We start from the raw sequence: 13,849 nt of genomic DNA, 5'->3' as shown, positions 1-13,849 counted from the left end.
GCCTGAAATAATTTTGTGTTATTTAGAAGCAAAATGATAATGGCATGAAGGTGAGGAAGTGAGGACAGAGTAATAAAGGACAGTCTTTTTGGTAGTAAACAGTCATCAGGAGCCAATGATTTTTAAGGAGAGTTGAGCATCAGAGACCAATTTTTATACAATAAAGTTTAGCAGAAGTTAACTGAATGCAAATGTTATGGTCCTGAATGAATCAGCCATTTGAATGAATCACATAGATAGTAATAATAATACAGTTAATTGAATAAATGATTAAAGGTATAGTTCACGTATCTAGAATGACAGTTGTGTCATAATTTAATCAACCTCATGGTCCAAAAGTAATGTAATGAATTTTATCAAACAAAATATTTCTTGCTGATGCTACTTTTTGTAATGCCTTACACATCAGTGATTTTAAATTATCTTATTTTCTTATTTTCCTATTTGCGGTTTATTAGAATAATTAATAACCACATCATGTAATTAATTAGCTGAACATTTTTTATTTCTTATCAGCCCTAATATATATGTGCGTGCATATATATATATATATATATATATATATATATATATATATATATATATATATATATATATATATATATTTTTTTTTTTTTTTTTTTTTTTATTATTTATTTATTTATTTTTTTATATATATTATGGTCAGTTAGTTAGTACTTTAAGTAGTACTTACATTTCAATTAAAGTCACAAAAAGTGACAGTAAATACATTAAAAACTGATACAAAAGATTTTTATTTTTAATAAAAGCAACTGTTTTTTAAATAATAATAATGAGCATTATCTAGTTAACAATAAGACATTCTTCTTGAGCAGCAAAACAGCATTTAAAGGTCTTTGCACGAAATTCTCGCCTGACATTTTAAAAATAAATACAACCTCATGTCGTGTCAATGATAATACCTGATTAGATCTGGTTGAATTTTCTGCATCTGTAGCGAGCATTTTGATAGGAAAAGATGACTAATATCAAAAAAATAACTAAAACATATACAGAAATCATGTAACGAGTAATGATGCTGAAAAATTCAGCTTTGAATCACAGGAATACATTACATTTTATTTACATATATTCAAATAGAAAAGACATATATCAGAATATTACTGTTTATACTATTTTTGATCAAATAAATGGTGAGCATAAGAGACTTCTTTTGAAAACATAAAAAACTCTTACCCAACTTAAATTTTTGAACGGCAGTGTACAGTGTTTCAACATTTGAATATAAATATTAAGCATTGCAGATGCTCAGTTTTCCATTGCGCTTCTAAAATAACTATCACATGCAGTAACCAGCCAATTTATTTATTTTTATCTTGTTGATGCCTCCATGCTAGTCAAAGCCCTTGAAGCTTGGGGAAATCAGGAAGGTCGTGGTGGATGTAATTGGCTGTCCTCGGCTCTCTGATTTGTGGTGGGCCGGACTCTGATTGTCTCTCTCTGGGCACGGGCTCCCGGCACGCATGATCTCCCGCTTAATCGTATCAGACCGCTGGAGCAGAAACCTGTGTGTGTGTGTGTGTGTGTGTGTGTGTGTGTGTGTGTGTGTGTGTGTTTGTGTGCTGTGATCTGTTCGGCACGTGGGTATCGATCCAGAAGAACGAGAACGCCGGGCTTTTATTTTCTCTCGGTCTGCATGTGGCGATTGCTAACAAAATCAACCTGGCTGAATAGGAGATCTCGAAAAAAAAGAAGCGTTTGCATTGATCATGCACTCAGGTGTTTGGTGTGTTTGTGCAGATGTTGAGCTGATCGATAATAGTGCTTTTAGACTTATAAAGACAGATTTATATTAGACTTATCTGTCACTGCTGTCGTTGAAATGCAGACAGGCATTAATGCATCGCTTAAATGAAAGGGTCCAATAGAAGGTATATTAATAACATGATGTGGGAAATGAAATGATCTCGACAGAAAAAGCAAATCGCTTTTAATACGCTACTGATATAGCTTCATCTCATATACATGTGCATCATTTGACACATTTTCCAAAAGCACTATTAAACGTTTATTTTTTTTTTGTAGCTGTAAAACATTTTAAATGCGGAAAACTACTAAGTGCACCTTTAAATAATGCAGTAAACCCCAAGAGATTCTACGAAGAACGGAGATCTTTTTTAATATAGTTTTTTCATTTTCAGTTTTGGGATTTGGTCAAATGTTCGCTTGCTTTTTATTCCCTGTTTTCCTCAGATTTGCCAAGAGACCGAAAGTCACATATTTATTTTTATTACCTTTTTATACCTTGCCTCTCATTTTCTGTCATCCTGTTTTGTTTTGTTTTACACGGTATTAAAATTAAACCATTTTATTTTACCATAGTATTTTTATTTATTTGTTCATTCGTTTATCTGGAAACCGATGCATTCATTTATTTGCGAGCGTGATAAAAGAATTGCCATAAAAATGCATAAACAAAAATGTTCATAGCTTTTTTACGAACGGTAGTTAATTATATGCTTCTCATATTTATTCTCAACAGTACTGTCACTGTAACGTGTTCAGATTGGCTAAAAAAGCCAAAGATTGTGATTAAAAGCCTGATTAAGATATCTTAATATGAACTTTCTCTCTTCTAAAACCAAACGAATGACTATTTTCCCCAGTAATATAGTTGTAGCTTCTGTAGTTTGGCCCAGCATTTTTAAAACTGCTTTGGTTCATTCTGGTTATTTACTATCTTTGCAACTCCATGTCGGCCAATTCTCATTCATTTGCGACTGCAAGTCAACTAGCTATCAGAGTAGATTGTTAAGGTAGGTTTAGGGTTAGTTGAATGTTAGCATGGTATATGTTGTGAACCCATCAAAATAAAGTCTTATCATTTAGGCAGACAGTCTACTAATACTGTGCAGATACTGTTAGTAGAAAGTGGACTTGAGCATTACCCTGCTTATTTCGTATCGGCTAGAACAGAATGCAGAAAACCGTTCGAGAGTTTCACAAATGTAATCCAAGCGTCCCGGTTTGGCTGATGGCTTTAGTTGCTTCCAGGCAGGGTGGAGAGAAAACAGCACTAATGTAACACACATGATGTGTGGAATGCATTGCATCCCGTTTATTTCGAAGGCGTTTCGGCGCTTGACATGGCTTGCCGACCCACCCCGAGGAGACCCGCTCTATCAGAGGAACGCCGCTGACTAATGAAGCGTTATGAGGGAGGCCGTATGAAATTAAGCGTTTACACAGCGCTCTCGGTGCACAGACGGTTAGGCAGACGTAAAATGACAAACGCTTCACATCAATGCGTGACATCTCTCTGAACTAGATCGTCAAGTGACATACAGGTGATTTCACCCACCGGTATTCTCTTGTGCATCCAGGCGTCCACAAACGTTCGAGCCTCACACCGAGCATCCCCTCCTAAACTTCGTTTTCAGCTCAGTTTTTTAATTAAGAAAGCATTATTCCCGCGAGTAACATCGCTCGGTTGCCATCATGTTGACGTCGGTGCATGGGTTTGAGTCGACAGTCAGCACTTTGGGATTTACAAGAGTGAGTCACTTGTTAAAGATGATGAAAGCTTTGAGGAACGGACTTACAATGAGCGGCACAATGATGAATTTACAACAATTGAGTTTAGGTTCAGATTATGTCTTTCTGAAAAGGTACGGCGCCACAAAAGTGGGGCACGGTTCATTGTGTTTAAGAGACTTTAGCTAAACCCATCACAAAGAAAAATCACAAAGGGGATCTTTTTCAAATTATTTTTTTCCGTAGGCCGCAGAAAGATTCATAGGACCGCGAGTGTTCGAATTTGGAGAGACGTTTGCTTGATTTTTTTTACCTTGCTGTGCTAATTTTTCTCGAGACCTGTGATCAGCTTTGCCCAAAATACAGAGACAATCAAAAGCACACGTCAGTGTAAACCCAATGTAAATTTCTCATTAAATTCTGAGCGATTTCAATGTATTTAAGTATTTTTTTTAGAAAAAATCATCAGCCATAATCATACATAAACTCAATTAATTTAAATATAAATATATTTTTTTATATAAATATAAATTCACACCACAGCAAATCTTATCTTATTTTATTTTTATTTATTTCTGCTGTGTTTATATTTAAATTATATTCAAATTAAAGAGATCAAACTTTTATTTAGAGCATTTTTAAAAATATCAAAACGGTGTCAAATTCATTCAAAACCAAATTACGAGGTATTTTAACTAATTTATTGTTTGCTTGTTTGTTTGCATACTTAAATAGCGGTTTTATTGATTTATATCCTGTGTTAGGCACGTTAAGAAAAAGAATGTCTGCGGCGAAAAAAAAAAACATTTAAATTATGCTTATTTCAATATAAACTCAAATATTTTTGGAAACCACTGCTTTAATCCAATTGCGAAGCAATAAGAAAAAGCAAACAAATAGATGACGGTGTTTGATTCTATACTTTTTCTATATTGTAGGCCACAGTGGGTTTGATTCGTAACTTGGCCCTGTGTCCGGCCAATCAGGCGCCTCTGAGAGAATCTGGGACAATCCCTCGACTGGTCAACCTGCTGCTGAAAGCTCATCAGGAAACTCAAAGACACGGCTCAGGGGCCCAGCAGACCTATCAGGTGCGTCTGTAGCTTATTATACCTGTGCATGCGTATCCTCTTTATTCACCCCCACATATAGGCCGAAGCCCTCAGAGGGAGGTCAAAATACAATCCAATTAGCATCAAGGTCCCAGTATTTGGCATAGACCAGGTCCCTTTAGCACCAGAGTTAATGTTTTCTTCACACTTCACACAGGATGGCGTACGCATGGAGGAGATCGTGGAAGGCTGTACAGGCGCTTTGCATATACTGGCCAGAGATCCCATCAACCGAGGGGAGATCGCCAGCATGCAGACCATTCCTCTGTTTGTGCAAGTACTGAACCAGTTCATGGCAGTCCTTGAGCGGTGTGTGTTGAGATGTGTGGGTGATGACTGCGGAGCGTCTGGATGATGTTTGCTTGTGCGTGATTGTCTGTGTTTATGTACTCCGCTAGCAGTGTCAGTGAAGCTGCATTTCATTTTTTTTTTTTTTTTTTTACATTTAAAGTACTGTCAAGCTACCCTTTTGAAAGACGCTAGCTATGCTACAAGCAAAAAGAAAAAAAGAGTGATATATTTTCTAAATACATAACTATCAGGTGATAACTTTTAATGTTAACTTTTAACGACAAACAAACAGTCGCAATATTAAATTAGAAGAGTTTATCAAATGTATATCATTTATATAAAATGAAACAAATCGATAGCAAAATAGTATTTAACAAAATATTTCAAAAGGCATTTATATATATATATATATATATATATATATATATATATATATATATATATATATATATATATATACTATAGTATATTATAACTCTATATATATACACTTTATTGTTATTGTATTTATCTATTTACATTGACTTTACTTTCATTTATTAATTTTTCAATTTTGTCATGCTTTTTTACATTTTATTAGGATTACATATATATAATTTTACATATGTGTACATACATATACATTACTTACACACCCAGTAACCCATATATATGTATAGTATAGAAAGTATAGAAATATTACATCAATTAATAAACAATTAAAACAATTAATAATATTTTTCATTAATTGAAAAAAGCTGAAATAAAACAAATTTTAATATAATTCAACATAATAGAAATATTACATCAAAAATTTGATGAAAAGAGTATAGTATATATATATATATATATATATATATATATATATATATATATTTTTTTTTTTTAATGTAATATTTCTATTACATCATTATTAATTGTTTTAGTTTTAACAACACTGATTATGTGCAGGGCTCAATGTTCAGATTTGAGTCACACATGTGAATCTGGATTCTAATTCACTGTGTTAAAAATTGTAGAAAACGTGACATTAAAAATCATTTTGTTGCTATTTTTTGAGAAAAAAAAAAGCTTGTTATTAAGAAAGCAACAGTTTTAAATGTCACAATACTTCCCAAAACACTGCGTTATGTTACGTAAAAGCTTTAGCACATGCTTTTGTCAAAAGTGACTTCAAAAGTGCAAGACTGTTTAAAAAAGAACAGCCTTGTAATGAGATGTGGGTGTTTATAAAGCAGTAGTGAAACAGCAGAGATGAGGGGTTTTGTGTGTGTAACCCCTCTCATTCTTTGACTTCCTCTCTCCTGTTAGCTTCTGTACTCCTACGTGGAGAACATAAAGCGCGTGTCTGCCGGTGTTTTGTGTGAACTGGCTCTGGATAAACAGTCTGCTGAGATGATCGACGCGGAAGGAGCCTCTGCACCTCTAATGGAGCTCCTGCACTCTCCCAATGAGGGGATCGGTGAGTGACAAAGTTCAATGCCACGCCTCAATACGGCAAGCTCCTTTAACATTCAATGTATAAAACGTATACCAGCAAAAGTGGATCCCTGCTGTTTCAAATGATGCATTATTTTTTATCTGTACAATCAAAAAATGACAATTACTTCTTTTCTCTGTCATCAAGAAAAAACTTGAAAGTTAGTATATACGTATTACATATACGTATTTTTTTCTCGTGCTGTCAAACGATTAATCGCGATTCATCAAAATGAAAGGTTTAGCTTATATTATATATCTCTCAATAAATGATATACCTCAATAAATTCTTAATTATTACTGCTTATTAATAGTTAGTAGAGTAGTTAAGTTTAGGTAATGGGCAGAATAAGGTGTTGTAAAATAAAGTATTAATATTTGCTTATTAAACAGCTATGCATTATTATTATATTACTATGCATGCTGTGGGACCATAAAATAAAGTGTTACAAAGGTCTGATTAATAGCGACTAATTGTTTGACTGTACTAACTTTTTTCTTATTTTTAGATACAATTACTTAATATTAGATACTAGCACCTATTAAATAAGTGCGTTTTTGATTAGCGCTTCTTCAATAGATATTAGCACACATTTATTAGTCACTTTATACTCTGAACGTACCTTGTTATTTATTATTTATTATTATTTATTTATTTTTTTACCAATAAAGTTTTTAGTTGAATTCTTCAGTATTCATAAGACAAGTTATAATAAGATAGAATAGTATAGTATAATAGCATAAGTATAATATTTCTTACTAGTAATAATTATAAAAGGTTCTACTACATCATGAATAACTAGTAGTATTTGTTAAATAGGTGCTAAAATATATATCGTCCATTTAAGCTAAGTGCAAATAGAAATGAGATGCTATTTAGCGTTTTAAAAATAGCATTTTCTGTTATTTGAAATTTAAAAAGGGAGAAAAAAGTGTCTTTTGTCATTTTGAAATCTCAATAGACACTCTCTTATACTTTTACTGGTAACAGTGGTATAGTTTCTAGTCGCTATTGAAATAATTGCTATTATAAATAAGAAATGAATTAGTACTAGTATATTTAAAAAGATAAGTTTAAGCACTAGTGGTCAAAGAATGCATACTAGTAGTAATTTAATAAGTACTGATAGCTGAAAAATAAGAACTAATAGCATTAAAACATATAATAGTGTGTTTCATGGAATTAAATGTTTAAACCGCTTGCCATAACTAAACTCCACGTTGTTAAAACACAGAAAAGAGCCACACGCCGTTGGACAGACCACAGCTTGTGCATCCATTTGATTTTGTATCACACTCCCAGTAGAAATACTGTAAGCTGATACAGAAAACTGGCATCTCTGAGCCTCTTCTGTTTACAGTATCACGCCAGCAGCTTTCATAAACCACTAACACTGACGGTGACAGTCTGTGGTAGACGAACAGCGTCAGGGATGCGGCGTGTCGTTATGTTGACTTTGGTGCCTCACTTCAATATAGAAAGGCAGCCGAACACGCGAGTGAATCCTCAGCTCGACACAAAATGGCTTTTAGTCTCTCAAGCTGAAATTTTTACTTTCAGGAAAAGATTTGGGGGATATTATAGAAGAACAGAGTATAAGAACAGCTTTATATATATATATATATATATATATAAGAGGCGGCCATCTGACTGACATGTGACATAACACATCACTTCACTTGATTTGATTTGGGGTGACATTTGATGACGGGCAATGTGTGTGTGTTACATTGTGAAATGAAATTGCATTTTTTTTTTTTACGCTCTAAAGAATGTAACTTATTTAAAGGGGTCACTGGATGCTAAATTCGTTTGAACATAAATGTGCGTTGTCATATATCACTACCCTATAGTGATGAAAATTCACCCAGCGGTTTTTATTTTACCCCTAAAAATAGTATCCCACTCTCAGCGTGTCTGTGTGTTATCACATGCTTGAAGGCCACTCCCACGATAGTTGATTGACATTGCCGTCTTACCCTAGACCTATCTGAAACGTTCCGACTGCCGTTGTTTCGATGCCGGAGCAGAGACGTACACCCAGGACATAAATGGCTCCTAAGCGATCGAGGTGTTTTGTTGTTGAGTGTGTAACAAAGTATGTTACGGACTTTTCATTACGACCCTAAAGAATCATATCAACTTGTGAAAAACGGGCGTGCGATGACCCCTTTTAAAATAGAAATCACTGTAACACTGTAAAAGCCTTTACTGTAATTTTTGGCTTTTTGAGTTGTAATATGTGACCCTGAAGCTCAGTCTAAAGCCGCTGGGGTATATTTACAATAGCCAAAAATACATTGTATGGGTCAAAGTTATCAAAAAAATCATAAGGATAGTAAGCAAAGCGTGATCATGTTCTATTAAGATTGAACTTCTTACCGTAAACGCATGCAATTCAAATTTCTGATTAGTAATAAGCATGGCAAAGAACTTCATTTGGACAACTTTAAAGGTGATTTCCTCTGATATTCAAACGGTTGTACGTCTGCCAAAAATTGTCTGATCCTAACGAACCAAACATCAATGGAAAGTTTATTTATTCGTCTTTTCAGACAATTTTTACTGATCCAGGGTCACGTATAGAATTATTATTAATGTATGAATGCCTGTGTATGTATTTATATGTAGTTCATATATTTGGTGCATTAAATAAATGACACGGAAAATAATAACAGTTGTAATGCATAATAATATGCAAATATGCGTATCAGTAAATCCGCTTGTGATGATTCTGTCTTCCTCAGCCACGTATGCCGCAGCTGTTCTCTTCCGCATCTCTGAGGACAAGAGTTCAGACTACAGGAAGCGTGTGTCAGTGGAGCTCACTCATTCCCTCTTCAAACATGACCCCGCCGCCTGGGAAATGGTGAATATATTTATTCAGGAGTCGCACAGCACTCCAGCACACTCTCGGATTAGTGCACATTATTATTGATGAGCTCGTTTCGAATTACGCATGCCGTGTCAATTTTTAGCAAACGTGATAAAACAATTAAATTGATACGGCATAACTGACTGGAGGCCTTTCGGTGATTGAAAGCTAATGCAAACCAAGTCGGTGATTCAACCCTGACGCGAAACTGAGCGTGCGTCTGTTTTCAACGATTCAAGGTTTCTCGTACAGCGGTCGATTCAACGATTGTCCAGTGCGCATTGATATTTACATATCTTTTTTTAGGTGCGTGTATATGCCTCAGAAAAGTGATGTAGAGTAAAATGCCGATCAGTTTGCTTTTACGAAGGCCTCTAAAGCAAACACACGAAGCTTTTTGCTCACCAAGGCTGCCTTTATTTGACCAAAAATACGGTAATATTGCGAAATATTATTACCATTTGAAATAGCTGTTTTCTATTTGAATACGTTTTAAAGTATAATTTATTTTTGCGATCGAAGCTGAGTTTTCAGCATCACTGCTCCAGTCTTCAGCGTCACACGATCCTTCAATAATCATTCTAGCATGCCGATTCGCTCAAGTTTCTGATATACCTATCGTATCTTTTATCGTATCTTTTAACCGAAGTGTTTGCATTCATATTCTTCCAGGCACACGCCGCCATGCCGCTCGACCCTGGATATATACCAGATGGTGAGTCGAGAGCCCAGCGCATTCACTCGCTATCCTTCTGCTTTAGTACGCAACGCCGCCACAAATTGCCTATTTATCCGGCGCATCTCGCTGCATTAGAGCGGAGAGCATTAAAATAAAATGCCACATGACAAATGAGTTACGGCGTGCGTGTGCGTGTGAGAGAGGGGTCAAAGACGAAAAGATAAAGAGAGACAGTCATTGAATTCGCATTTGTCAAGCGCGAGGGCGGTTTGATTGCGTTGTTGTCGGCCCGTCCCACGAGCTGACAGAACGCTGCGTTCCTCAGAGAGAGATGCGCCGTTCGCTCGTTCGTCAAAATTTGGAAATAAAAACCAAGCCACCCAAACCAGATCACCGTGTTTGATTCTGTTGTGCTGATATTTTGCACATAAAATGTCTTGCATGAGAAACCCCCAGTTTGTACAAATAAGAAAACGATGCAAACGCATCTGTACGAACTCTAAGTCTAACTCAGAATGTAATAATGATTCTGCACTTTTTGTTTTATGGTGAATAATAAGGCATAAGCCGATTCGTGGCATCATTATATAATTAATTATAATTAAATAAAATAATAAAGTAATAATTTGAAAAAATAATACAGCTGTAATATTTTGTCTTGCACAAAACAAACGGCGTTTTCCATGTACGATTAGAAATATGACATGCGGAGGATGAGTGTGTTTTTCTACCTGATTCTTCAGGCGTTTCTGCTCTGGTCTCAGGGGTGGGTGTGTGTGTGCGTGTGTGTTTCTCTCCGAATGTCGGTGTATTAACAAGTGTGACAGCTGGATTCATTGAATTTGTTCATCTGAAATCCCCCTCGGTCACTTACATTTCATTAACCAGCCCTCTGTCAATGTCAAGACTCCTCCATTATGTGAAATTGCTGGAAGTATTTTGCATGTTTTTATTCTTTTTTTCCCCCCACTCAAAGTTGTATCCATCAGCGAGGTGATTAATTAAGGCAATGAAGCTGTGCAGACAGTGTACAATGATATTACTACGATTAGAGGAGTGACACACACTCTGCTTTACTTCTGTACATCTCATTACTGAACATGATGACCTTGAGAAGCCTCCTGCTTTTATAATGGCGCGGCAAATATGACATTCAATGAATAATAGTAATATTATTAAATGACCTTGTAATCATTTAATTGACTGCCAGTTTAACAAGTCCTTTAAAATATATTGTAATTAAAAAGCAACTAATTGAAAAATGTCCGCATATGTTCTGACCAAACTAAATAATTATAGTGTAATTAGAGAAGAATTTTATTGTTGAATTTATTGTATTATATGAATAATCAAATATATTTAATGTATGTTCATATATAATTTGGAACTTTAAAGGATTATATAATATATTGAAAATATTACTTATAACGTCATGAATAATGTTAATATTATTATTAATGTAATATTGATACATAATCTGTACTAATATATATTAATATGTTGCATAATTTATAGAAATTATATACAGTATATCATATCATATTTTATTTTGAGCTTTGGTGACACTTTACAGTAATTTACTAAGTTAGTTCATATTATTGTAATTTTAATATTTTTTTGTATTTAGTATCATAATAACATATAATAATAACAACATATTGATTCAGTATTACATTATATATAATATTGCAGTGCAATGAATGATAATTTGCGATAATTATATATGAATATTGCAATAAATTACACTGAAATAGTATAATATTTAGTTGAATATATTTAATTCAATATTTTGTCTAAATTATAATATATTATGATGGTAAATACAACAAAACATAATATTATAGAAAGCATTTATTATAATATACATAGATGATTTACACAAAATATCAACTATGCATACAGCTAACATAATACAATATACAGTATATAATGCAATATTTCAATAGAAACACATTTCTGGGTGACACTTTACAATAAGGTTAGTTCACGCATTTGCGAACAATAAGTAACTATTAAATAATTTCTATTTTGCATAATTGCTGTAACTTTAATTTCTCTCTCTCTATGTAAGATCTGGACGCAGTTTACCCTCCATATGGTTATTCTGATTTACCCATGGACGGCCTCCCGCTGGACGCCGAGCTACATGAGCAATACATGCCAGAAATGACCTACGACCCTCGACAGGTGTACCCAAATCCTCTTTAACAACACTGCCAGCAGGTTAGCTCGCACGCCGTTTCCCCCGGTCTCTAGTGCTGCGGATTATCTCCTTCTTAAGATGTTTACCTTCTGAACATGTGATTCCAGAAAAATGTTCCTCTCAGTCTTCAGAACAAATGAAGTGGGCGACGAAGATGGAGACCTCAAACCAGTTTGTTCCCTGCAAAAAAAAAAAAAACAACAACCACGACGACGACGACGACGAAGCCGCTGAGCAGGGCTTGAACCGTGCAGTGCTCGAGAAGAACAAAACACACGACTCGCTTTAGTTCACCACCGGTCTGTCTGTGACGTGAACTCTAAGCACTGCCTAACTCATCTCGTTATCTTGTGCTACTAACAGAGCGACAAAGCCTAAAAGTGTGGTGACGCGATAAGCATGTGATCATAACATGTACATTTTGTACTTTATATTGTTTGTCCAAAGATGTCCAGACAACTCTGTCCTAGAAATGTAGCATAGCTAGCTAGCGGCTCGGCCACACGAGGGTTCGTTTTCCTTTGCGTTCTGTGTATTTGTGGCTCTGAGGCATTGCTACCGAGTAGAAAATAAACAAAAGCAACAACGAAACCTACATCTAAAATCAGAAATCTCACTATTACATGACATTTGTTGACGTTGATGTGTTGTCCCGCCTTCTTTTCCGGCGCCGCAAACCTCTTCTAACCGGTCGAGGGCAGGATTTCTTCTCTTGTTTTTTTATTGTGTTTAAGAGACAAACTGATATTCAGTTGGAAGAGAAGGTTTGCGGCGTCGAGGCATTCTAGCAGGCGTTGATGGATGATAGTTCTTTAAACATTATTATGTACCCGGACACAAATTCCTAATAAACCGATACAGTGTTAAAGCCGGTGGTTTTGAAATTAAATTCTCAACAAGCACATACACGAGCGTCCAAATACAGTGTCCCGTAGGCCATTTATTTTCTATTACGAATTAGCTGTATTTTTTAACGACACTGCTATCATGCAACAACATTGTAAATCCAAAAGTAACTGTAGGGTTCATGCATTTGCACGGATGTCGATGTGGCTAAATGAAACAAGTACGATGCGTGGCCACTTTTGTAGTATATTTTAGAGAAATCTAACACACCGTCAACTCACCATTTGTTTCTTTCAGTGCTATCACTGTAATAAGGATCATTTCGTAGGGAGCATGATGTCATCCTGAATGATTACTTTTTATTTTGCACAAATTATGCTTTGATTAGAATGATGGTATATTGCTGTTCATCAAGACTGAACGCAGTGTACTGTTTTACAAAGGAATGATTAGCATAATAGCATAGCTTCTCCCACCTTTCCGTTTTAAGTCACCCCTAAATAGACTTTCAATACAAAAAACAAAACAAAACATTATTATCGGCTCTCTTTATCGTGATTGGTCAAATTATTGTACGATTATGACCGGTCGACTACGTTACACTTCACTTGTTTACTCGAGCGTTCCCTCTTTATATAACATCCCTTAGACTTTAAATATTTTTTATACGAAAACTATATTGTTTTACATCATTGTACATAGACAGATATAAATGTGCTAATCTCGTTTTGGACGACGCGCCGAATTTTGCGGTCACGTGACTGGTTACGGCGCGAGGGATGTCGCGCGCGCGTTTGAAAGGCGGCGTGACGTGTGATTGCCGATTGACGAAATGGCGGTCGTTCATTAACTTTGACTATAGTGGAGAATTTAGCTTCATAAATACAAA

General features: G+C 35.2%; 1 protein-coding gene across 2 annotated transcripts in view; it reads left to right on the top strand.

The window, feature by feature from the left end:
• jupb (junction plakoglobin b) overlaps positions 1–12,134 on the top strand; it is a 56,631-nt gene extending 44,497 nt beyond the window's left edge. For both annotated transcript variants that reach the window (XM_043237153.1, XM_043237154.1), the window contains 6 exons: positions 4,434–4,586; positions 4,765–4,884; positions 6,189–6,339; positions 9,105–9,226; positions 9,905–9,947; positions 11,983–12,134. In XM_043237153.1, coding sequence (XP_043093088.1) covers positions 4,434–4,586; positions 4,765–4,884; positions 6,189–6,339; positions 9,105–9,226; positions 9,905–9,947; positions 11,983–12,119 — 726 coding nt within the window. In that variant the 3' untranslated portion in view covers positions 12,120–12,134. The remainder of the gene's footprint in view (positions 1–4,433; positions 4,587–4,764; positions 4,885–6,188; positions 6,340–9,104; positions 9,227–9,904; positions 9,948–11,982) is intronic.
• The last annotated feature ends 1,715 nt before the right edge of the window (positions 12,135–13,849 follow it).

The sequence above is a fragment of the Puntigrus tetrazona genome, chromosome 4, assembly GCF_018831695.1.
Source record: "Puntigrus tetrazona isolate hp1 chromosome 4, ASM1883169v1, whole genome shotgun sequence".
Taxonomy (NCBI): Eukaryota; Metazoa; Chordata; class Actinopteri; order Cypriniformes; family Cyprinidae; genus Puntigrus; species Puntigrus tetrazona.
This window is presented reverse-complemented; position numbering and strand designations above follow the sequence as displayed.